Source organism: Lytechinus variegatus, chromosome 2 (assembly GCF_018143015.1).
Source record: "Lytechinus variegatus isolate NC3 chromosome 2, Lvar_3.0, whole genome shotgun sequence".
NCBI classification, from domain to species: Eukaryota; Metazoa; Echinodermata; class Echinoidea; order Temnopleuroida; family Toxopneustidae; genus Lytechinus; species Lytechinus variegatus.
In genome coordinates, this window is record NC_054741.1 from 63,753,784 (window position 1) to 63,780,389 (window position 26,606).

The window sequence follows — 26,606 nt, forward strand, 5'->3', positions numbered from 1 at the left end:
TCTTATTTACCCTTCTCAGACAGTCAGGAATGATTTGAAAGTCAAATTGAGCTGATACATTCAATCTGTACTGTTAAAGATTTTCATAAGTGGCTTTGAATTTTAGACTAGAGTTTAGATTAAACCCGACTTCTGAATACGGGCTAATTAGTCTAAATGCTGTTTGGTCTTCACTACACTTGGTCGAATAGTCTTATTTTCGCCAAAATAATTTCCAGTTCTTCTGCAAATTATACTTGCACTTTGTGTACTGAATTCTTGATTCATGAACAGTACCTCTCACCATATACTTAGATTAACTATTTTTTTATATGAATCAAAAGTCAAATTAATTTTGAGACCAGGGGGGTATTTCACAGAGATATAAGTATGACTTAGCGTCGCACTTAAATACCTAGTTGCGTGCATTATAAAAGGCATGACCGCATTGGTCAGGTCATACCAAGAGATGCGCACTACTGCATATTGATCAATAAGATATGTCAATCAGACCGCATGGCCCTATGCTAATGAGCAAATAGGAAAGATTCATCCAAATCCTCTTGTGTCTGAATCCTCCCTGCAAAATCTTGCGAATAATGAGATTTTCTTTCTCTAAGAATTTACTTACTTTATTCAAATTAAATATCTTTGCTCAATTGGACAGAGTAAATGTTTATTTTTCATATTGGTCATTTATTTTGTGTAAAATAGTTTGATAAGTGAATTCCAGGCCTGAAAATTTGCATCAAAACTGAATTTTCTTCCTCTGTTTTTTTTTTTTGCAAATTGAGCAAAACTTTTTATTTTATGCCTCAAAGATATCTATATCCCCACAAAGCTGAATGTTTGGCTCATTTGTCAACTGATTTTGATTTTTTTTCTTCCATCTGGTAGAGCTTCATGAGGTTCACCAAACTTCTACACAAAATTTTGAAATTTTTACTGGAAAGTTACTTATGCTAATTTATGCAAAATTTATTCATAAATCACAGAAAAAATACCTCTTCATCTGTTGACAGATTTTGATTTTTTTTTCTTCCATATGGTAGAGCTGCATAAACTTCACCAAACTTGTTCGTAGAATTTTGAAATTTTGACTAGAAAGTTGCTTATGCTAATTTTTGCGAAATTGATTCAAAATCACAAATAAATGCTTCTTTATTTGTTGGCCAATTTGATTTTTTTTTCATCCATCTGGTAGAGCTAAATGAGGGTCACCAAACTTCCGTACGGAATTGAGAAATTTTGTCCAGAAAATTATTTATGCTTATTTGTACAATATTTATTCATAATTCACAAAAAAATGCTTCTGTCATTTATTCATCAATTTCAATTCTGTTTCCTCAATTTATGTCACCACTACACTGTCAACTGGGCGGAAATGAAAAAATTGTGTTGAATTTCTTTGCGACATGCCGGATGAGCTCCACATCATTGATGTGCTAGTTGTACTTTCTCACAATGTCACTCTTTTATATGCGGCACCTTTTAATCGGGTCATGATCACACTTATACCACCAAGGTACGAGACGAGATTTCTAAAAATTTTGGAGTAGCATGAAATGTTGAGTGTTGATTGGCTGGATAAGGTTTCAAAACAACAAGCGCAGGTAATTTGATGAGATTACCACATGGAAGGTGTGACTCATGGAAATAATTTAATAATTTCCGTACCCACGGAAATTTTTTAAGCTGGCCAATGAAAATTGAGATCTTGACCCGATTAAACCAATTCTTGCTTTGAAGTCTATACCATTTTAAAGCATAGATATGGGGAATTTCTCCTTAGTCATATTTCTGTAGTCCCAAAATATTTAACTCGGATAGTGACCCATTTTTTGTTGAATCCAATGACATCATCATCATCAGCCATATGTTCAGCCCATTGAATACAATTGGTCAATTTGGAAGAAAGAATCCTGCTAGGTCCCCACTGGGTGATTTCAAGTAGGGTGTTGAAATCTGGTGTTGGTGTTGTGACAACACCAGCCACAACACCGTACTTGAAATCAGGCTGGTGTTGAGATTGACCTCGAAAAATATGACGTATTTCCGGCAGTTCGTGTTGAAGGCTGGTGTTGAATATCGTCTGCTAAACCCAACACTGTGGCTGGTGTTGACGATCTACGTGCAATTTCTCCATTCACCAACACCAACCCCCAGGGATTTTGAAAATCATGATTTCAAGTTCGGTGTTGGAGTTGGCAATCTCAAGCTCGTGAACAGGCGGCAAACACGATGAAACATCCCCGTAAAATTTGCTTTTACAGTTAAGACGAGTTCACATTATTTGAGCTTTATATATTTTGATGAAGAATAATGTTCACTCTTTCAAATTCTTGAATCAATTAAAGCATTTGTATTCTGTACGATGAGGATTTAATGCATTTCTCTCCAATTTCATTTTCGTCGTCAAGACTTCTCGTGTGAAGTTGAGATGATTTAGCAGCGCAGCGCAGAGGCGTGACGTCATGTGCTATCGATAAACGCAACCGGTATCGTTCCTCTGAACTCAGTTCGGTGTTGGAGCTCGGTTCAGCGGACTTTTTACGCTCTCAACACCAACACCGAACACCGTACTTGAAATCACTGATTTAATTCACCTGGATTGAGCGCATCACAATATGGAACAATCCCTTGTGGAAAGAAATAAGTGCCATGGCTGGGATTTGAACTTGCAACGATCAGATTGAAAGTCCAAGATAGAGCTACTTGACTTTCAATGTTCAAGATTTTATGAAACTTTTAATCATTCAGCGTTAATGCTTTTCCATCAAATCAGAAACTTGTCAAGAGGTGGGCTCCATAACATTGATTTTGATAATTGATCGTGGAGCTTGTTCTGAAGATTAATTGCATAAATTCTAAAAGCATCACCACAATCAATTGGTAAGCTTAATGTTAATAAGGGGCCATGGTAGGTGTTTCTTAAAGCTATTTTTAAGTTATGAGAAACTGTACAATGACTGGTGATCCTTTCTTAGGGACTACACTATATCTACACCAATAAGATCTGGTGTATCATTTACTACAAGAAAGCATCATCAGTCGTTTGTAGAAGTCGCTCGTAACTTAAAAACAATTTTTATGAAACACCCACCTGGATTTACAAACAACACATTTTACAATAATACATGATATATATCCAGACTTTATTATAATTCACCATTCATTATACAAACCTCTAAACCCAATAATTTGTGAGGCAAGGTCTTCTAAATAATATACATTATTTTTTAATATATATTACGTTCTCTTCAGACAATACAAAACTATGGAGGAATCTTCACTCATCGGCACATTCAAAACATGAGAATATAAGGATCATATATCACACTCAATGGCATTAAAGAGTTAAGGACTTGGGATTGTAAACCCTCAACATGATATTCAAACAAATATACACACAATATCTGATATATTAAGCTATTTTCTTTCATAATGTGCAGTTATTCATACTTGTTACAAAATACATAAGGGAGAATATGAAACTTAAGCCATTTAACAGTTTCAGCCATTTCTCACAGGGAAATCAGATATGCAATAACAGCCTGAAGCAATATCAAAATAACACTTTGAATTTAATAGGAATGTCAATAGATGTTAGAAACATGATTTTTAAACCCTGACCACCAGAATTTAAAAGAAGATTATCCCACTAATATAAATGTCTATTGCAAGGTAATTCCTAATTAAAACCCCTTTCAAATTTCTGGCCAATATGATGACATGGTGGTGGCAGTAATGAGGATGAATATTGGTGATTATGATGGTTATGATACTTAATGATGACACAGATGATAGGGATAGTGGTCATGTTAGTGGTGTGGTGATGATGAAGATGATGGTGATGGTGGTTTTAAAGAACTTAATCACATTGTTAATCTGCAAAACCCAAGTAAACATTACTAATCACCATAGACAAAAACATTTCATTAAATTTAACAAGGAATTACTGGGAAAAAAACCTTGTCGGATTACAGACAACATTGTTAGCCTTGTCAGTTCTGTAATGCCCCTGCAGTCTCATTACTAATTAGGTTTTGCAAGAAACTGGCATTAAATAACAAGTCAACTTTGGGTCCCAAATTCAATCACAATTCTTGCTGATCTGCTTCTCGATCCACGAAGTTCAAATAAACTTGCCATAGTAATAACTGACCTATCAATTGTAAATTTGTATAAACTGATTGCAAATATTTTTTTGCAACACCTCATTTGTCAACATTTTGCCTTTATCTTGTTTTCTTTCTGAGTATGAATATGAATGCATGTTTGATGAATCCAGAAATTTGATGACCCCTACCCCATTGCGTAATTGTTAATATGAACTGTCATGATAATAATTTTGATATGCAACAAAATAAAACAGACTGACTACCGTGCTTTCGATATTTGGGCTGATCAAAATTCCCTGATTTTTCCCTGATTTAACCCTTTCCAGGCCGGGGGGGGGGGCCTCAACGAGTTGCATGATATTTTCGCCGCGCAAAATTTTTCGACCGCGCTGCTCACTGACTTTTTCCTTTCTAAGTCTTGCGCAACTTTTGAGACCAATTTTGCGTCACCCGGGTACGTAGTTCCGAAGTTACGCAACGTTATGTAAGTGCATGTCAGACCCAAAATTGCTCAAAAACGTGATTTCGTGTACAAAGTCAATGTAAATAGTGTTTTCAACCAAAAATCATAAATGTATGATTTTTAGTTTTGCTGGCCTAAATTTATGTATTTTATGCTGTTTATGATCTTAGACATTACGCGAATCCTGTGTTTAAAAAATACCCCACCAGCTTATAACACAGGAACTCCATTGCCTTGCGTGTTGTGTCAATGGGAGATCAGGTGGGGTATTTGAAACCCCAATTTCAGATTTTGGGAGAGCTCTCGTTTAAACTGGGGTGGGGTTCATCTGACTGCTGATATGCCTTGCATGTTAGTCAATGGGATCACAAGTGGGGTATTGACACCCCAATTTCAGTTTTTTGGGAAAGTTGCATTTCTCGCGTTTAAACTGGGGTGGGGTGACTGCTGCTGCTGATAAGAGCAGATAACACTGATGCCTGCCACCACAACAGGCTGATGAACAGCATGGAGTGGGATTGCAGCTGTCCTTGTTACGTAATAGTATAAACAAACTCTTCAGAGCTTCCTGGCTGACATTAATCTTGAAAGAATGAATTTGTATTCTATTTGTTTTAGGACATTAGCATATCTAAAAACGATTCGGAATTTAGATGAAGATCGACATGAAATTTTGAACGATGCAAAATGACCCACAATTGCCGAAATAACAATAAGTTTTAAAAAATCACCCTCTCTCTCTCTTGCTCTCCCTCTCTGCCAGGCCTTATGAAGGTCACTTCTCCTTGGGGGAAGGTGGATTATCTGGGAGAGTGCGTGGTTGTTTACTTAAGGATAAACATTCCTTGTTGATATCAGGGATGGGGGGGGGGGCGAGTCAAAGTAGCTTGGAATTTGAAATTGGGGTGTCAGATGAGATCCATTTTTAAACACAAATTTTCGTTATGGAAGAGTCCCCAACGAAATTCAATGTAAAAACAATGAAAAACAAAAGGTGTAAAAAAAACCAAGGAAATACATAAGAAATTGCAAAAAACAATATAATTCATAAGAAATTGATCTGATATCACAATTTTGTTCATGTAAACTTGCTAAGAACATCACAAAGAGTTTCTATGCCAAAAATTAGAACATTTGGAGCTTTCTTTATGGAGTTAGAGGAAAAAGTATGATTTCGCATACTAATTACGCATAAATTAGCATAATTCAGTAATAAAAATTCACATGAAAAAAATTTTGTAGATTGTATCCCAGACAACCTGTGTGCCAATTTTCGGCGCGATCGACGGCCGAGATCTCAAGGGGTGCCTGGGAGGCCCCCCCCCCGGCCATAACATGAACTCCCAAAATACCCCGGCCTAGATAGGGTTAGGGTATTTTTTTATCAAACTCTGATTTTTCCCTGACTAGAAAAAAAGTTAAATAATTTTCCCTGATTTCCCTGATGGGCTGGGAACCCTGTCCTTCTTGTAATGCAATTCATGTATATTGTCATAATTATCAAATAACCAGAATTTCTTGCATTTGTAGCTCTTTCAATAGATTTAGAACATTCAAAAGATTTTATCAATGGAACTGAAAGACTGTTGCTTCCATTATCATCTGTGAACACTTGCAGGTGATGAAATATTGCACATATATTAAATTTTCAGAAAAACACCCAAACGATTGAAGAATTTATTCAAATACAGGGCTTTGAGTGACCACTAGAAGCAAGAGTTGAAAAAGTAAAATTTGCAAAAGTTCCTTTATCTTTTCAGGTATACATGAATCTCACCAAATAAACATAAAAAGTAGTAAATTGGCCTTAACGCTGAACTCTCAGGGTATTTCACACACAAATAACACTGCAAATAATTTCATATAAAGAAGTGAAACTAATGCCTGAAATGACAACTTAAAAACAATTAAGAATCCTTCATGATGGAGACAAGCAAATAACAAACAGATTGACTGGGGATCCACTACAGTAAGAGAGTAAAACAAGTATTGTAACTTTGTCATTATGGAAACTATACAGTGCATCCCACAAAAAAGGAAACCCATTTTCAGAGACAGATATATTTCACAATTATTAAATGTTTTTTACTATAAATTAGATACTCATGGCAAGAGTACGATCTCATCTCTAATATGAAACCAACAGCTTAGCAAATCATTCATTCATGGCAGATTACAAACAATAAATATTGAGGTATATCAGAAATAAATAGCCCAGAAACTCCCATGTGAATCTGAATCCACTCTCATTGCAGGGATCAGTGAGAGAATCTAAACAAAGATTTCAAAAGAAATCGTCGAATAAGCATGGTCGTAGTATCACAAACCAATCTTGTCCAATTTTTCTGTTTAACTTGGTTTTGACATTAGAATTTCAAACTTGTCCTGCTCATTAATGCGTGACGTGTTCGTCTCGTATCAGGTATCAAAATAAAGAGGAATAATTGAATTAGATGATTATGTAAATGAAATATCATAATTCATTTGCCTTTGAAGAAAAAAAAGACATGAGAATCCTTAATTTTTTTTCTGGGACACACTGTATATGGAAACCTTAACTTGATTGGCTGTTAGGTCCTGTTTCCACCATGATGGCAGTTACCATAATGGCAAAGATTTTTCAATGGATTTAACTATTTATGACACTACCCTCCAGGTATAAAAAAAGAAAAATAAATCTGAAAATAAAAAGAATCACAACTAATGTATTTAACATGATAAAGGGGTATATGCCCAGGCATTCAAGGTACTAACTAAAACAATAATTGTTCTAGCGATTATTTCAATCCGCAATAATGAACCTATTTAGTATCTAACTAAAACAATAATTGTTGCCATTTTCATTACAAAGATTGGACAGTGTATAAACTTGCTTGCACTGTTAAAATACCACTGATGAGCTAGATGAAAAGAAGTGCAGACATACACGTATGGCTCTGATAACAGGTTGGGCAGTGGCAATTCAAACCACAGTGGCATGTGTGGGCCGGTCGGGAAGGGGAGGTCCACCGAGATATCCAGGTTCTCTCCATACAGAACAGCAAGCTATATATGCGATTGACCTCCGCCTGCTTAAGGCAGAAACACAACTACCGGGTTGTTTTTATTAGAAGCCAAACTATAAAGACTGGCACTATTGCAGTTTACAAAATCGGTATTATTCATGCCATCTGCATAAGCATTGTATAATTCAAGTGTCTGTAGGAATAACATGTGTGCTAGCATTTAATATGTATTTATGAATCTCCTTGAATGCCAGGCATGTGCTCCTTTATCCAACTGTAGGCCTACTAATTTACCAATATGTAGATATTATACTTAAAATAGCTATTGTAGTACAGCGGCATGTTGGTCCAGTTATGTACTTAGATGTCATGATTAGTTGACGTGCTATAGTGACTTTAGGTGTTGCTCTGCCTGCTTGACTACCTGTTGTGCAATGAAAATGGAAAAAGAGAGAAATTCAAAATGCGATATTTAAAGAACAAGTCCACCCCAACAAAAACTTGATTTGAATAAAAAGAGAAAAATTCAACAAACATATCACTAAAAATTTCATCAAAATCAGATGTAAAATAAGAAAAGTTATGGCATTTTAAAGTTTTGCGTCATTTCACAAAACAGTTATATGCACATGTCGGTCGGTATGCAAATGAGGAACTGATGACATCACTTTTTCTTTTGTATTCTATTTTTTGAAATATGAAACATTTTTATTTTCTGGGCATTGTCATGTGAAATGAAGTTCCATTCCTCCCTGAACACGTGGAATTCCATTATTTAAACATTTTGTGCTTCAGGCAAGGAGGTCCTAATCGTCAAATTCGTAAAAATTGAAATATTGTATAATTCAAACAATAAAAAACAAAAGAAATAGCGAGTGAGTGACATCATCAACTCTCTCATTTGGATGTAACTGGCTCGTTCATATAACTATTTTGTTAAAAATAAGTGAAACTTTAAAATGTCATAACTTTCTTATTTTACATCCGATTTTGATGAAATTTTCAGCATTGTGCTTGTCTGATTTTTCTATATTGATTCAAATCAACATTTTTCTGAGTTGGACTTGACCTTTAAAGATGATACTGATCTGAATAGTTTGAATTCTAAAAAGAACTCATCATTATGATCATACCATCAGGGTCTACAATTCCATCATCATCATTATTTTGATTATCATTGTCATTATCATTTTCATCATTATCAGTCAATATCACTGTCATTACCATTGTCATTATCGTTATCATCAATATCATTATTGTCATCATTATCATTGTCGTCATTATTGTCATTATCACTATCATTGTCATTATCATCATTATCATTGTCATTTTCATTATTATCATTGTCATCATTGTCAATATCGTTCTCATTATCTTTATCATATTATTATCATTATCATTTTCACCGTCATCATCATACTATCATTATCACTGGCAAAGACTAATTCCTGGTTATCCAAACATAAACATATACCCCATAAGGATAGTGTCAAATTATTTGGGAAAAGATAATTCTTCAGGACATTTGCAATAGATCTGAGTACATGATGTATTTTTCCATTAAATAGCTGATTTTTGAGGTGTAGATATTTTTATTCCTGACAACCTATTGAAGACTTTCAAAAGTTCATGTGAATTGAAAGTTTAGAATATTATTTCTCTGGCACTCTTCAAGAGGTGTCATTAAGGCACCTTAGCGACTGTCACAACCATGTCTTCTCGCAGGAATCCTACAAATCCCACAAGTGTCTTTCAATCAATTATGATTCCATCAAAGAAAGCAGCCCCCCCTTAGTTACGCCACTGCATGTTATCTTAATACTATCGCACATTTCAGGACTGGTCTACCAATAGATCTGAGAACAAAAAGCATTTTGTTTATTTTCTGAAAATATAAACAAATACACATGTATTACTATCTACTTTCAGGGTTTACAATTACTCTAATGATAAATAGTATCAAAGTTTATCACTATTTCAAGCCTTTATGTTAGAGTAAAGGTAAATTGGTTTAAAATCGTGACTAATCATAATAATTTCCACCATGTCATTACTGATATTGAATAGATATTTAATTTGGTTACAGTTCAAAAAGTGTAACAATGTCAAGGATTTGAACATCAAGTATTCATAGAGATGATTTACAAATTTGCTCAGTAAGATGTTCCATGTTCAATCAGGTCACACACCCATTGTAAGGTGTGGTGACCCATAAAAAGCTCTCCATCTAGCAAACCATACCTCTTTATCTTCATCTGTCTCCACAGGGTAGTTTACAGCTTTTTCTAAATAAGTACGAGCTGAAGTTTTGTCGCCCTTCTTGAGATACGTGTTTCCTAGCCACAACAGGTTCTTGCTATAGAAGTTTGGTTTCACTGTAAACAGAACAATTGGTGAACAGAAATTTTGAAAGCTTCACAACTAATCAGGATTAACAGAGCTTCTAATATTGGTCACGTGCCAAATATTTTTGAAATATTGATAAAGATATAAAACAAAATAATCTTTATTTATAAATTGGAACCACATGCACAGTGCAGGTGATTAATACACCCTCTTACTATTTTACAAATGATATAATTTTGGAAGCAACATTTCATTCAATTTGACTTTGAATTTATGAAGGACTTGCTCATGTATCTATGATCTACATGTCAGTGTTGGGCTTGTTGGATTTTTCTCTTTTATTCAAATCAACTCTTTGCTAGGGTGGACACATCCTTTAAAAATGTTAAAATTTGTCTCAATATAGCTGAACAGAGCTTCAGGGTATTGATTAAAGAGAATTGCCAGTCGTTGCAGTAAACACTGATTTCATGAGAAAGTCTGTAAAACAAGGCTTAATTGTCAGTATATCATCGAGGATCTAGATCTGGTACAGTCACATAAACTGAACTTTGTGAAATCTTGAAATCTACGCTGAAAATATTCACACTGAAGATCAACAACACAGATAAGCGCACGTGGGACAGTGTATTATTATTGCTTTGAATGTCATGCCCGACGCTTGACCCGAATCCTGTGCTTATTTGCTAATTTCTCAGCAATTACACAATTTCTTCCAGAATCCTTTGGCACATACTCTTTATTTATACAAACAGACACTTTGGTAGTCATTTCATTGGATTCTGTACGAACTCATTTTGATATCGTTACCAAAACTGGCATTTACCTTTAATTACACACGATTAATTAATATCTTCAAAATCAAATGAATGATAAATTGAAAAAGAAAACTCAACATTTAGAAATCTTACCTTTCTCTGCATGGAGGAATTGTTCAATAGCCTTTAAAAGAGAGAATAAGAAAAACACTGTAGTGATGATTTATAAAGTAATACATGTATTGATGTCCATCCAGCAGTGTCAAATTACAAAAAACAAGTGGAATGCCTCTGGCCGTCTCACCTGCATCACGCAGTTCAATATAGCAGCAGTGCTCACTTTGAATACTACTCTAACTCGCACAAGATGTTCAGTGATACATGGTTACTCTTATGTCCACTTTTTATGAACTAGACCAATAAACTTACAGAGATATGATGGTTATTCAACAAAAAACCCTAACATGGCCAAAGTTCATTGACCTTACATGACCTTTGACCTTGATCATGTGACCTGAAACTCGAACAGGATGTTCAGTGATACTTGATTACTCTTATGTACAAGTTTCATGAATCAGATCCATAAACTTTCAAAGTTATGATGGTAATTCAACAGATACACCCAATTCGGCCAAAGTTCATTGACCTTTGACCTTGGTCATGTGACCTGAAACGCGCACAGGATGATCAGTGATACTTGATTACTCTAATGTCCAAGTTTAATGAACTAGACCAATAAACTTTCAAAGTTATGATGGTAATTCAACAGATACCCCCGATTCGGCCAAAGTTCATTGACCCTAAATGACCTTTGACCTTGGTCATGTGACGTGAAACTCATGCAGGATGTTCAGTGATACTTGATTAACCTTATGTCCAAGTTTCATGAACTAGGTCCATATATTTTCTAAGTTATCATGACATTTCAAAAACTTAACCTCAGGTTAAGATTTTGATGTTGATTCCTCCAACATGGTCTAAGTTCATTGACCCTAAATGACCTTTGACCTTGGTCATGTGACATGAAACTCTAATAGGATGTTCAGTAATACTTGATTAACCTTATGGCCAAGTTTTATTAACTAGGTCCATATACTTTCTAAGTTATGACGTCATTTCAAAAACTTAACCTCAGGTTAAGATTTGATGTTGACGCCGCCGCCGCCGCCGCCGTCGGAAAAGCGGCGCCTATAGTCTCACTTTGCTTCGCAGGTGAGACAAAAATGATTTCAAGTGCCAGATTGATTTTTAAACATGTAGAGTGCTGGGGGCAAACAAAGAATATAAAGTGAAAGAGAGATACCAAATTCCAGGCAAAAACCTTTCAAACGTTATCTTGTCTCATGCAATGGTAAAAACTGTGCAAAACTGATCCATGGACGAGAACACAACAAATATTTTTCTTAGTATTGCAATTTGTTCACCCACCTTAAGTTCAACAATAAGGACAAATTCATTTTCTAAACATTCAAATTGTTTGCAAAATCAAAATTTTAACTTTAAAGATATAACTTATTGAAAAATCAACACAGCAGAATTACAGGGGTAGTTTCAAAGAATAAGAGACACTATATGGATTCACGACTACAGGCAATTGCAGTTTGTGCTTCCACCATTGCCAGGCCAAGAATATATTACATACCTAACTTCTAAATTTCAAAATAATGACCGCAGAGACCTTTGTGATCTTTGACCTTTTGCATTGTGACCCCAAAATCTTATCAGACCATTTTCGCTCCAATATGAATACACAAACTAAGTTTGATGGCTTAAAAGGCTCTTTTGCTATAGACAGAACAAGATATTTCAATGTATATTATATGCTGCTGACCCTTGACCTCATGACCCCGAAAATCCAAACACTTCATCATCACTCCTCTATGATTACTTCTACCAAGTCTGCATATGATATATAAAACATTTCATGAGAATGAAAAGGGGACATGTGGACAGAAGGACAGCCTGGAAACATGGGTGGGGCAAAAAATGTGTTTAAATCAAGCATGAGATGTTATATAATAATCAGTCTAAAATAAATTCTAGTATGCCGTTTTGATAGAATTTCATTAATTCATTTTAATCTGATTGCTTTTCATGAACAAAGGCAATGTATGGTAGAGTTTAGACTATGACTTCTCAATTCCATTTTGGTTGAATGCCAATTCAGAGTGTGAAGACCTTGAATGAATTCAATTAAAATGTGATGTCAGAGCGTACAATGGTGTGAAAAGATTGCTCAGGGATTGACTAGCAGAATAAAGGTATGAGGAAAGTCCATCTTTGTGGTATAGCAAGCCATCGTTTGTCAGCATGTTAAAACAACCCCTCATATCTTTAAGGCCCTATAAACAGTGGTAGTGATGATTGAAGAGCTGCATGATTCCTCAACAGATTTCATTGGCCATTAGGTGGAATCGATTATGAAAATCAATCACTTATTAGGTTTCATCTCGCCCTACTTCCTCCTTCTTCCGTTTCATCCTCCTTCTTCAATGCTCCCTCCATGCTAACACACCAAAGAGGTGCCTCTCTTACAATACTCTCATATCCCACTGCATCAAGCATAAAAAGTGGAACTAATCGCGTTGCAGACAGATAAGAAATGTCAGAGGTCAGACTACGGTACATCATAATCACAAACACCATAACAAACTGAGTACCTCGTCATAAGTTCCACTGGGGGGTGTTGCAAAGACTGTGGCAGCTAAATTTCTCTGAATCCATCCCATATCAGCAAATGTGAAATACCTGAAAACACAAAATTTCAAAAGATATTAGGAAAATCCTCTATAAGAATATTCTACGGAATAAGGAACATACTTTATAGAAACAAGTGGAACACCCATGGCAGTCTCGCCTGCATTACACAATTTGATATAGCAGCAGTGCTGACTTTGAAAACAGCTATTGAATAATTATTCACAAAACATTCATATGACCTTTGACCATGATCATGTGACCTAAACCGTGTGCAAAACAATCAGCATTCATACTTGATTACCCTTATGTCTATGTTTCATGAACTAGATCCATAAACTTTCTAAGTTAGGATGACAAATCCACAAATACTCCCAAAGTTACCAAAGTTTGATGACCTTAAATGACCTTTGATGTTGGTCATGTGACCTGAAACTCGCACAGGATGTTCAGGAATACTTGATTTAACTTATGTCTATGTTTCATGAGCTAGATCCACATACTTTCTAAGTTATGATGATGATATTTCAAAACCTTAAAGGTAAATGCTAGTTTTGGTAACGATATCAAAATGAGTTCGTACAGAATTCAATGATATGACCACCAAAGTGTCTGTTTTTATAAATAAAACGCATGTTCCAAAGGATTCTGGTAGAAATTGTGTAATTGCTGAGAAATCAGCAAATAAGCACAGGATTCGGGTAGAGCGTCGGGCCTGACGCTCTAAGCAATAACTATACATTGTCCCACGTGCGCTTATCTGTGTTGGGGATCTTCGGTGTGAACATTTTTCAGCGTAGATTTCAAGATTTCACAACATTCAGTTAATGTAACTGTACCAGATCCAGATCCTCGATGATATACTGACAATTAAGCCTTGTTTTACAGACTTTCTCATGAAATCAGTGTTTACTGCAACTACTGGAATATCTCTTTAACCTTGGTTAAGATTTTGATATTGATTCCCCCAACATGGACTAGGTCCATTGACCCTAAATGACCTTTGACCTCGATCATGTGACTTGGAAATCACACAGGATGTTCAGGGTTACTTGATTACCCTTATGTCCAAGTTTCATGAACTAGACTTGGTCCATGTACTTTCTAAGTTATTATGACTTTTCAAAAACATAACCTTAGCTAAGATTTCAATGTTGATGGTGCCACTGCCGCCACCATCAGAAAAGTGGCACCTATAATCTTGCTCTGCTAAGCAGGCGAGACAATTAAAAAGGCATAGTGAAAGGTAATTGTCTCTTCTAAAGGAAACAACAACCTTAAGGCATGGTCACACCGGCCGAGCGTTGTTGGAGCGGTAGGGAAAGAGGGTCGAATTTCGCTCTCAAAATTGGGGAAAAAATCGAAAAAAAACAAAAACAATCGAAATCGAAAATGGTAAACGGTAGCGAGCGGTGATTATTCTTTTCTCTCTGCTCCACGACCACTCCAACAACGCTTGGCCGGCGTGACCATGCCTTTAAAATGACAATGTATAAATTAGTAAAAAATATGAGGAACATCTATAGAATATTTCTAAATCAAGTGCTAAACAGCACGGGCCATAGAAGTGATTGGAAAGGATATTGTTCTTCGTTGGATATGATACTGAATTTTTTGGAGAATTATCTAAAAATCAGAACCATAGATTAAAAAAAAAATACTAGATGAATCTTTGTTAATACTCAAACTTAAAGCCTATCTTAAGTTTTGGTATAGGTTAAGGAGTGTCACCTAATATTCCAATGTTTAAAAAAAATAATTTTCACGAAATCACGTTTTAGTTGTTGCAATTTGGGGTTTGACATTTACTACACGATGTTGTATAATTTGGGAATTAAGTAACTGGGCATTGAATATTTGGTTTTGAAAAATGTCAGAAAAAAAATTATGAAAAAAAGACAATGACAAAGCTTATCAAATGGATTTATCGCAAAAAGTCTAATCATGTTTAAATAAAAACTAGTCTAAAACTATCACCTCATAAACCTTTGCTTTAAATGTCCTTGAGCTTAGATCACTTAAAGGAGAATGAAACCTTTGGAACTAGCTAGCTTGTGAGAAAAAGGAAAAAATCAAAGAAACAGATCAACAAAAGTTTGAGAAAAATCGGACAAATAGTGTGAAAATTATGAGCATTTGAATATTGCGATCACTAATGCTATGGCAATGCGACAAAGATGTGTGATGTCACTTGGGAACAACTATCCCCATTACTTTAGTATATATTTCACTTAAACTGCCTCTTTTATCACATCTATCAGTAGATCATATGTCCTTTCTATAGGAGGGCATGTAATACAGATTTTTAAAGAATACATCATGGATAAAGAATTTGTATAACCATTAGAAAAACGAAGATAGACATTTTGGGGGTATTTTGTAGTCCATCAAAGGGAAAGTTGTTCACATGTGACATCACACATCCTTGTCGCATTGCCAATGGGAGGATCTTCATGGCATTATGCTGCATATACTGTAGAGCGCTTAGAGACTTCTGACAAAGTAAGTATTAAGTGCTATATAAGCAAGTATAATTATTAGTGATTGTATTATTCAAATGCTCATAACTTTCTCATTATTTGTCCGATTTTTCTCAAACTTTCTTTGTTCTTATTCTTTGATTTTTCTGTTTCAACACAAGCCAACCTGTTCTAAAGGTTTCATTCTCCTTTAAGTTTATTTCATATGTTAATTACAATACTCACCAACGACCAAGCAAATGTATAGATGTAGCATCCTGAGGGTTCAATTCAATGGCTCGCTGTATAAAATATTATTTAAAAAAAAAGCTTCATGAGCATCTTGCATAATCCATACCAATATAGCTGACAGTTTTGTAGGCATTAACAAAATCAAATTTCCTAGATGGATTTATGACGAGGGTATGAAATAATTTCATTTCATAGGGGCTATCAAATTCTTTTCACATGGTGGAAATTGATTATTCTTTCATTTCAAGGGCTATTTGTATGTGCGAGAAGCAGTTATGTAATAAATGCAAATATCTTTATCCTGAGGGATGTAGTATATAGATTTTCTTAATATTCTTGAATATGGGTTGTAGTAGATCTTGGGTCGACTGTAAACTTAGCCCAAAGCATTTAATTTGGGGAATTTTGGGGGCAATTTGGACTGTAATAAAGGCAAAATTACCCATCACCCTCATGTCTTTCCTTCACTGCCTATGAATCAGAGGAAGAATTTTAGAGCGGGGGGGGGGGGGGCAGAAAATATTTTTTTCAGATATTGCCCACCAGTGTGGTATGTAATTCTCTCCTTCATCTTAGTGAAATCTCATCTACACATTACTTTTCATTCCAAATAATCTTGAAAACCTATCCTGTACCAAAATGAACTACTTAAAATTCATAATTAATAATTTTATTATTAATAATACTTTCTTTTGCTGCTTTAAAAAAGTCTATAATGTTCGATATAGGTTACCGGTAATTTTAGGCACCATAAAAAGCATTCATTTGATATGCATCAAAACAGCATTGCTAGCTATCATTATCATACATGGACAGGTATATTTTTTTTCATTTTTTTCAATTCATTATATTTCATTTTCAACAGAACAAATTAATGTGGTCAAAATATTAACAATGTACTTATACAGACAAAATAAATTGAGGTATGTACAATATATACTTATCTAAAAGTAAAAGCAAAACAAAACAGAGTATTATATATAAGCAAAATATAATAAACATAAAATAAAATTCTGAGAAAATGGAGGATCCACTAACAAGTAGTGCTTGTATTGTGTGGACCCCTCTAAATAATTATTTTAGAATTGCCTATGAAGACGGACACAGAGGTGACAAAACAGAAAACAGCAGAACAAAAAAAAAACAAAGAACAAGAAACATGAAAAAAAATGGAAACACATACAAGCAGACATATGCAGCAGACAAACAAAAAAACTTTGAAGAGTGAAAGTCTTACCACAAAATGATCCTTGATGGTAAAGGCATTTTCAATTTTCTCCTTTGTTCCCTTATATTCCCCTATTTCACTCAAGGAAATAGCATACCACTGGAGAAAAAGAAATCAGAAACGGAACACATTTATTTTCAAGGTTTGAAATACAAAGAAGATACAGTGTCTAACAAAAAGCAATGAAGTTTCATCATTATACATACTTTCGATATGATTACTTTTGTGGCCTTTTTAGTCATTTAGTACAATTCTCACACCCTCCTCCTCCCCATCATTAGTATTATAATTTCATTTGGCAGAATATAAAACAAGTCAAATACAATGAAAAAAAATAATTGTTACAGTAATGCAAAAATAATTTAACACTAGATTCCCCTGGATGAGCTGCCAGGCATAGGGCCAAGTTATCCAAATACATGTAACTATAGCCTAGTCTGTGGACTGCCCTAACCCATACCCCATCCAGGTGAATCCACTGTAGTATTTTCATGTGACTTAAACATAGCATACATTTGCATTTAAAGTATTATTTGAAAACAAAATGTTAAATTACTCAGAATCTAAAAGCATAAAATCATGCAAACAAATATCTATAAATAAACTGCACTGCAAAGAGAGAAAGTGAATCAAAGAAAAGGTATATACTGACCAAATATCTAAATTAAGTTTGATTGGCTTTGACATGTGAGTGGGAAGGAAATTGTATAAATTGCAATGAATAATTAAAAATTGAAAGTACTGTGGTATCTTGGCAAGCAATAGGCCTACAGCATACATGTACATTTATTCAATTTTATTAACGCTTATTATGTATATTGCACTTAATGTATTACAGGAAACAAGCTTCATACAAGCCCCCGGGATTTAAACTGCAATGAAAATCAATGAATGAAACTGCTATCATCATCATCATCATCCTCATCATCATCCTCATCATCATTTTCATTACCGTCATCGCCACCACCATCACCACGATCGTCATCATCATGGGAGGCGTCATGGTCTAGTGGTTACAAATCTCGTCTTTCAATGAGAGGGGTGTGGGTTCTAATCTCGCCCATGGCATGTTTTCCTTCAGCAAGAAAATTATTCACATTGAGCTGCACTCAACACAGGTAAGGTGAATGGGTACCCGGCAGGATTAATTCCTTGAATGCACCAAGCGCCTTTAGCAGCTGGAGCTACAGCCGGGGTAATATATAGTGCACCATTGAATAGGAAACTAGATAAATCGGCGCCTCATAAATGCTATATATTATTATCATCATCACCATCATCACCACCACCACGATCATCATCACTTTTATTTTCTTATGTTGTCACCTTGTGGCTAGCAAAGTTCTGATCATTTGCCTTCAGTGCCCTCTGGGCAAAGTCATGTAAATCAAAGGTCAGTTTCTTCTTCTCGTCCTTGCTTGTGCTGGCCAGTTGACCCACTGACCAACAGGCCCTGGCTAGACGCCAAAGAAGCTCATCGTGAGTGGTATCTTTGAAGCGTATCAAATGGTCGTACATCTCGGTTGATTTGTTAGCACTGTAAAGGCGATCTGCCTCCTCTGCTGCTGCCGTCACTTCTGGCTCAGCCATCGGAGCTGACTCTACAACGAAATAGCAATGATATAAATTATATTAATATCATGTTCAAAATTACACAAAACATTTTACATAATCTGGTATGGAAAAAAAACCCCTCAGACTGGGGTGAATATTTGATGGATGGACAGCCAACTTAGCAAGTTTAACTTCATTTTGAAGAAAATAATGAACGAAGAACATCTAAATCCTTCTACATCAATATTGCAACAGTTGATTTTCATAAAACATACTTTATACACAAACCTCTTCATCATATTATTATAATCTATTACATACGCAGTATCAAAATTGTCTTCCCTTCTAAAGGCTTCCCAGGATGTCTTAGATTTTTTTTCTCAATATATAAATATTTTTTTGATATTTAATACATCACACTCTTGTTTGTATCTTGATTGATTATTGGGTTTTCTAATAATTTGATGTACGTGTATTTCAATCAACTGAAGTTCTCTTTTACACCTTAATATAATTAATTACCATTCCCCTTTTCGTGTAAAGCTCTCAACTTAGTTCAAGTCACATCAGACCAATGCTTTGAATGTGTGTTTGATTTATGATTATTTGATTTTCTAATGCTTTGCCATACTTTCCCTTTCTTCATGTTGTTTGATTTTTCTGTTACGCATAAATTTGTTTACTTTTCTCTACATGGTAGCTTAAATTCAGTTGTTATCTAAGAAGTTGTTTCCTTGAATATACTTTGGGTATGAATCTTGATTTTTTTTTAATCATTATTTGTTATATACTTACTTTGCTGTTTTTATTTTTTGTTAAACCCGCACATAACCGTGACAAATGTCATATACAACAATTCATTTCAGACTCTCAAAATTCAATAAATTGACCTACCATCTCTGTCTCTCATTTGATAAATGACTAATTTCTGATTTGACCCAATCTGCATTTTTCCTTAAAGTATTAATTTGATATTACGATGAAGGTTAATTTATATAGAAGTATTGTAATTACATGTTTGAATTTATTGCATTGACGCCCAATGGCGACAATGCATTGTTCTTGTTCCATATTCCTATTCCGTAATCTTCTTCTTCTTCTTCTTCCACCAAAATCCCATTTGTTTAACACATGGTTTTGTTAGCTCTACCCTGACTCCGTCCCTGATCCAAATTCATCCAAATTTGGTAGACATGTTGTCCAGCATCCCTAGTTGTGCCTCTCGTCTTCCATTTTCCAAAATCACTCATGCATGACCATCCAGGCGCCATTTTGTCAATTTCAAGTCCATTTGCATACCATTCTTCATTCTTTCATATCTCAGTTATCCTGCATGCTACAGACTTCTAACAAATTGCTATAGATAGTCCAAGAGTTGCTCCATCATCTGCGACGTATAACTTGACCTTCAAAATGCCATCTTCATGCCTTAAATTCAAATCCGAAATAGCCTTCCTTCAAAAACTTCATATTTATTGAAATGTAATGTCTAAAAGTCGTAAAATGGCCGTAACTTTTGTGTTTTTATTCATTTTGCGCTCATTCTTTTAGAAATTGATCACGGTATCATAGCATACATGCTACTAGGTTTTCACGCATCATTGATCTTCTGTCATTGAAATAGCGCCCTCTAAAGTTTCAAAAACGCTTACCTTTGAATGCCCCTCATTGCGTCATGCATGGCCAAACCCGTACCCTTTCTTGGATTTAGGGTCTTCAAGATATGCCCTTTCATGCCATTTAAAAAAATATATACCTTACAACTGACGAAATATCTCAAAAATGCTCCTGAAAATCAGCAAAATACCCAAAAATGCACTTTACTGCCAGCACAACTTCAACTTGCTCTTATTTCCTTATTATTGAAGCTTATCCTTTTTAACTTGGCAGATATGAGTATTGATATATACTTAAACAGTTCGTTAATGTTTTGTAACAGAAACTAACAAATTGCTGACGGTAGCTTAAAATTATTGTGCAAAACCTTCATTTTTAATGTCTTTCTTTATATGGCATTTACTTCCGGTCTATTGCCTCCACACAAATAAAAGTGGTATCAATGTCACCGCATTGGAATACTCTTTCTAGTGATACCAAATACGACATAGGTTACAACAGAAAATTTCAAGATAAGTCAATCTGAACACATGGTATCCTGCTCACAATGCACACATTTTCAACAACCACATATGGGCCGCCAATATGGTCTAAAAAATTTTACTCGAGAATGTAACTTCCTATGGACAGCAAAAAGTGCTAATATCCAATTTGATTAACATGTAATATTTGTTAGTCCTCCCTGCCACCGTTCCTCATCAAAATTCATTCTAATTTGGTAGACATGTTATCCATAATTAGTGACCATAACTTTAGAAATAGCGCCCTCTATTGCAAAGTCTTAAAATAGTTGAATTGCCATAACTTCCTTTGAATTTATTTTTGTCTCATATTTTCAGGGTTTGCCAATTGTATCATTTCACATAATCTAACTGTGTTTTACGCATCAGTGACCATTCCTTTAAGAAATAGCGCCCTCTAATATTTTGAGAATGTATATCATCTACAGTTTTCTTTCTATCTCCTTCTGTTTCTTGCCCTCTATTAAATCAGAGGCGTCAATGCATGCACATCGTTCTGAAACGATTGCAGTTCTAGTTGCTATTTTGTGTTATTCCATGTAGACACCAGCCAATGTGGAGAACCTCTCAACAGAATTTTCAATTCTTTTAAGTGATCCCCAGGCACTGGCTAATGCTCAATTTTACATTTCTTTTGTAATGTTTCTATTGCTGTCATGTTTTCTTGCCTGGAAATGGAATACCGGTAAATAAAAATAAATAAACAACATAATACAAGCAACAGGATGAGACTTCTTCTACTCAGGAACAGTCTGTCCCTTTTCTCCTTGACTTTTCATAACTTCTTTTAACATCAATTTCTCCTCTATAATTTCTTAAAGGCAAAGCCTTTCTTATTTCCCTTCAAAGATCAATCCATATAATTTCTTGATCTCAAATTACTTCTCTTCTTTGATACCTTTGTCTATATTCCTATACCACTTCCCTTTCCCCAGGCCCATTGCAATTCGGTGGATTCACAATTGGTGCGCCATCTATCGGTTGCAGCGAATAGCAAACTTTGGGGTCGACATCTTGCACAGGCGCAGGCAGCGCACAGCGCTAGTGTACTGTGATGCTTAAAAATGAGAATTATTTGGCAAAAGGGGAAAATGATTCACCGAAAACGGTCTAAATTTCGGAAAGAAATATGCGGCAAATTTCTCCCACCCCCTGGACAGCATATGCGAGCCGGTTGAGGCACATCAGCCAGTGCAGCATATTGCATGTATGCACTAGCAAGCAACGGATGTTTAATTTTTCCCATGATAATGATAATATAGGTTATTTATATTGCGCACATATCCACCTTGTTAGGTGCTCAAGGCGCTCCTATATTACCCGGCTAAGCTAGGCGTTCATAGCGCACACAGCTTTTTAAGGAATTACTTCCTACTGGTACCCATTTACCTCACCTGGGTTGAGTGCAGCACATTGTGGATCAGTTTCTTGATGAAGAAAATTTTAATATGAGACACTACAAATTTCAGTCTCACTACCATGAGACACTACAAATTTCGGCCTGACCACTTCCTGCTTGCCTCTCAATCCAACGATTCCAGTCTCTTTCATTGTTCATGTAGAATTTTTTTTTCACTTCTTGATGTTGATCTCTAGAACTAGATTTGGGGCCTGTTTCTCAACACCATCATAAGCCTAACTACTTGACTGAATCAGAGATAGTGAGCTACTTGCACACTGTTTCACAAAGCCCTCTTTGCCAAGATCAAGAACAACAACCTGACTGAATATTTATGACACATCCAATCCACATAGCCTCTTTCGACTTTCGTATTGACCTAGTGGCATCACGTGAGTGGAATATGGCATGCAAAAGTTCCTGGAAATTTGACATTTTAATCTTACGTAATCTATCATAGAAGTTGAAATTACATTGCAAAACAAGTGGACTAGCTCAATCCATAATTGTGAGAAACTATACAAAAACTGTACGTAAAACACAATAAAACAATTCATTTTGAAATATTAAAATAATTGAATCAATAAAGATTCTGCCACACACGGCAATCCATAATGTGACTTGTAATCTTTGTTTTCAGATCTCATCAACATTTTGATAAATTCTACTTCATACTTATTTGTCAAATCATGTTTCGGTATCCAAAGATTCAAACAATTTATGTTACACTATGTTTAGATGTTTGGAAACTTACTTCCGTAAACTACATGTACTAAAATTTGATATCCCGGGGGTACCCATCTCAACGACGTCAAGTGATTTTTTAGTCACGGAATGAATTATTCATAATTTCATTTTCTCAGCAATTGAATTCTCCTGTCTTCATCAACATTTTGATAAATTCTACCTCTTTATCATATAATTTGTCAAATCATATGTTTCGGTATCCAAAGATTTAAACAATTTATGTTACACTCTGTTTAGATGTTTGGAAACTTACTTCCGTAAACTACTAAAATTTGATATCCATCTCAACGACAACATCAACAAGTGATTTTTCAGTCACGGAATGAATAATTCATAATTTCATTTTCTCAGCGATTGAATTCTCCTGTCTTCATGGTTTAATTACTGTATAATGCATATTTTGCGTCTGCCATTATTGTCATTAGATGTACTAGTATTTCCCAAATCATCACAATAATTGCAGTTTCATCATAATTTTGCTTTTAAGAATTATACTATTTGTGACTAAGGCTACGTCGTGTCTGTTTTTTGGACCGATAATATCGATATCATGGCATTCTTGTCAGGTTTAGTAAGATTGGAGCAAATTCTGTGGTTGGTGGATCAAGATATGACTTTTCTAGGTGTGGAGAAACAGGCCCCTAGTAGTAGTAACTTTGTTAGAGTCTGACTTAGTTATTCATTTGTTTTCTTTTTCCCTGTCCATGCATTCTCTAATTTTCATTCAGTATACTGTATACTCTTACCCCTGGGTTTGTGCAAGGGTATTTCGATTCGGGGAAGGCAATTAACCTAGCTGTAGCAGACAGTCTAAATCTATCTCAATGATTTGAATCTATTTCTGTTTCCCCTGCTTGTCGAAACCGGGTTCATCGGGATCTTGGGCCCGTTTCATGAAGACTTACAACTTTGTAACGTTGCCATTATGGCAACTACCATGGTAACAAGGCTCAGCAGCCAATCAAAATCAAGGTTACCATGCCACTCAAGAGCTTCACGAGTATGATATGGATGAAATGTAAAGATTTTAGCTCATAAAATGTTAAGGATTTTAGCTATGTTCAAATAAAATGAAGTACAGTGTCTAGTGAGATACCTCTAGGGCTACACATTTTTATTTTTATTTCTATTCTGATAAAGAATAAAAAACTGATGCATTTTATCTGTTTTATCTGGGATGGTGCCAAGTTATTTTTATATGGGGGCTAGTTTTCATCAATTTCAGGTCGTCTTCCACGGCAAGACGACCAAAAAAGGATGTCATTCTAACTTCTCCGGGGTATAGGCCCAAATAATTTTTAGTATGTTTTCTTTTATTCTCCCTCCGTCTCTTCCCGACCTATTTTCAAGTTTGTGTTTTTTTAAATTAAACTTGGAATATCCAAGAGGGCGGCAATCTCTCTGACCCCTCATGCTTTATCAATAGATAAACAACGTGAAAACAATTTTTAAAAAATGTTTGGTAAAAAACGTGTTTATAACGTTCAGGGGAAAAAAATGTTTCAAAACTAAGATATTACTAAACATACTAAATCATTTATTCATTTTTATTTCATTTTCATTATAATTCTTTTTTTTTGCCGAGATTGATTTCAATCAATGAAAATTAATTATTTGATTTGTGCTAACTTGAGATAATGGATGGAAAAAAAATCTGCAGTAACAAAATAGCTAACTGAATTATAGATTAGGCCTTTAGCTTATGAATCCATCACAGTCATTACAAATGAAGATAAGTTCATTGTACCTATGAAAGAAAAGATTATGGAACGTCTGTTATCGGCCCCAATATGTCATGTTAAAGCAATAATGTAGTCTCGACTCCTTACCTTTAAAATGTTGAGCATATTTTATATTCTTAAAGCTTATAATCCGATATAAACTTCCATAAAGTTATCAAATTACTTTGAATATGACCGTCTATGATCGTTGTCATTTTTAGCACTGTTTCTGTAAACAGTATTTTTCCATTGTGAATTGATTTCACACATTTTTTTATGTTTTCATTAATATTGCAAAGCACTACTTTACCCACTTGGACATGCAGCAATTTTCATATTTTGCTAGTCTTCGGTTACTCATCATGCAAAGGTATATTTACTCTAAACCCTCACATATGTATTTCTTGCATTATATCTCACAAATAAAATAAATTAGATTTTTCACATGCAGCCTCTTGTATTTTCCTTTTTAGTCTCATACAATCAGACACCTTGATTTTGTTTGACATTCAAACCCTACTTTTACCTCAACAAATAACATGTAATGCATAATTTGCAAAATTATCATTATAAATAACTAAGTATTCTATTACAAAATCAGAATGTTGAACTTATACAATGTCGAAATTACTTAATTAATTCAATTTCTATGTCGGACAAGGGTCTCTTTTGTTGAAATATCAATGAAAGGTGTCTCAAGTAAAAGAACATCTTGTTCTAAATTAGTCTAAATAACGGAAATAATGAAAATTTCGATTTTATCCAGTTATGTTTGTGAATCTTTCAAGTCAATTCTACAAAACATTATTTGATCTCCATTTTTGAAATATATGAATTATGATTTTATGAAAAGTCGTCATTCTCAGGTGGCGATACTATCGTTATCAAACAATGTTTTTTTATTGTTAATTTCATTCAGTTTAAATGTTGACGCGGCAATAAATTTTCTGCATAATTGTATGATTTTGTGAATTTATATTGGTTATAAATGGTTATTTTTTGTTACTGAATATGAATATGTTAAACATGACATTTTCTACGATTATTTGTATTATAAAAATTGAGAATCATTTGACTTTTGTGAACAGTGTTATATTTTACAATGACAATGTATCTTACACACTTTGATTTTGAACTGAATGTTTAATCATAAATATCATTACAAAACAAAAAAGATGTCGCAGACTTGGAAGACAAAATTGCCTTCGTGAAACGGAAAGTGCTGATTTGTCGCCAATCTTCCTATCTCGGAAGAATGGTCCTACTCCTAACGTTAAGACACTACCCACCCCTAAGGCTAAGCACCCCAGAAAGCTCCGGCTCGCTTCGCGGGGGCGGGCCGGAGCTCTCTGGGGTGCTTAGGGGTGGGTAGTGAAACGTAGTGGAGCCTACACGAACCACCGCCTGAGACTGAGTAGAGCCAGCGCCAGGGACAGGGCTACGCCTACGGTACATTTTAGAATTCTAGACTCTAATACGGTAATCGTTACGATTCGGTTATGTATACCAAGACTAAGAGGAAAAATGATAGATCAATGGGCATGCGAGGTCCGAATTCGGTTAAAGATTGTAACATACCATTCGATTCTGACATGATGATTGAAACACTCGACGAACCTAGCTAGTCTAGTTGAAACGATTGCGTAGTAGGGCCGGCCGAACAAGGAGAGGATGCGCGATGACCGTTCCTGCCGACGCGACCGTACCCGGGCCGGCGAAACTAAACTCCAGTCAAACTG

General features: G+C 35.1%; 1 protein-coding gene across 1 annotated transcript; it reads right to left on the reverse strand.

The window, feature by feature from the left end:
- Positions 1–7,375: 7,375 nt before the first annotated feature.
- On the reverse strand, positions 7,376–26,529 carry LOC121408615 (regulator of microtubule dynamics protein 1-like). Its single transcript, XM_041600143.1, has 8 exons — positions 26,446–26,529; positions 18,635–18,909; positions 17,318–17,407; positions 16,075–16,130; positions 13,333–13,420; positions 10,826–10,856; positions 9,810–9,943; positions 7,376–7,992 (listed from the first exon to the last, which is right to left on the reverse strand). The coding sequence occupies exons 1-8, from the start codon at positions 26,459–26,461 to the stop codon at positions 7,954–7,956; spliced, it is 729 nt and encodes a 242-aa protein (XP_041456077.1). The 5' UTR covers positions 26,462–26,529; the 3' UTR covers positions 7,376–7,953.
- Between the last annotated feature and the right edge of the window lie 77 nt (positions 26,530–26,606).

What these genes read in the sequence shown, in the direction of transcription:
- LOC121408615 (XM_041600143.1), bottom strand. An exon ending in CCAGTGGAACTTATGACGAG is followed by an intron (nt 10,857 to 13,332) that starts GTACTCAGTTTG and finishes TCTCTTTTAAAG; the next exon opens with GCTATTGAACAATTCCTCCA. An exon ending in AGACAGATGAAGATAAAGAG is followed by an intron (nt 7,993 to 9,809) that starts GTATGGTTTGCT and finishes ATTGCACAACAG; the next exon opens with GTAGTCAAGCAGGCAGAGCA.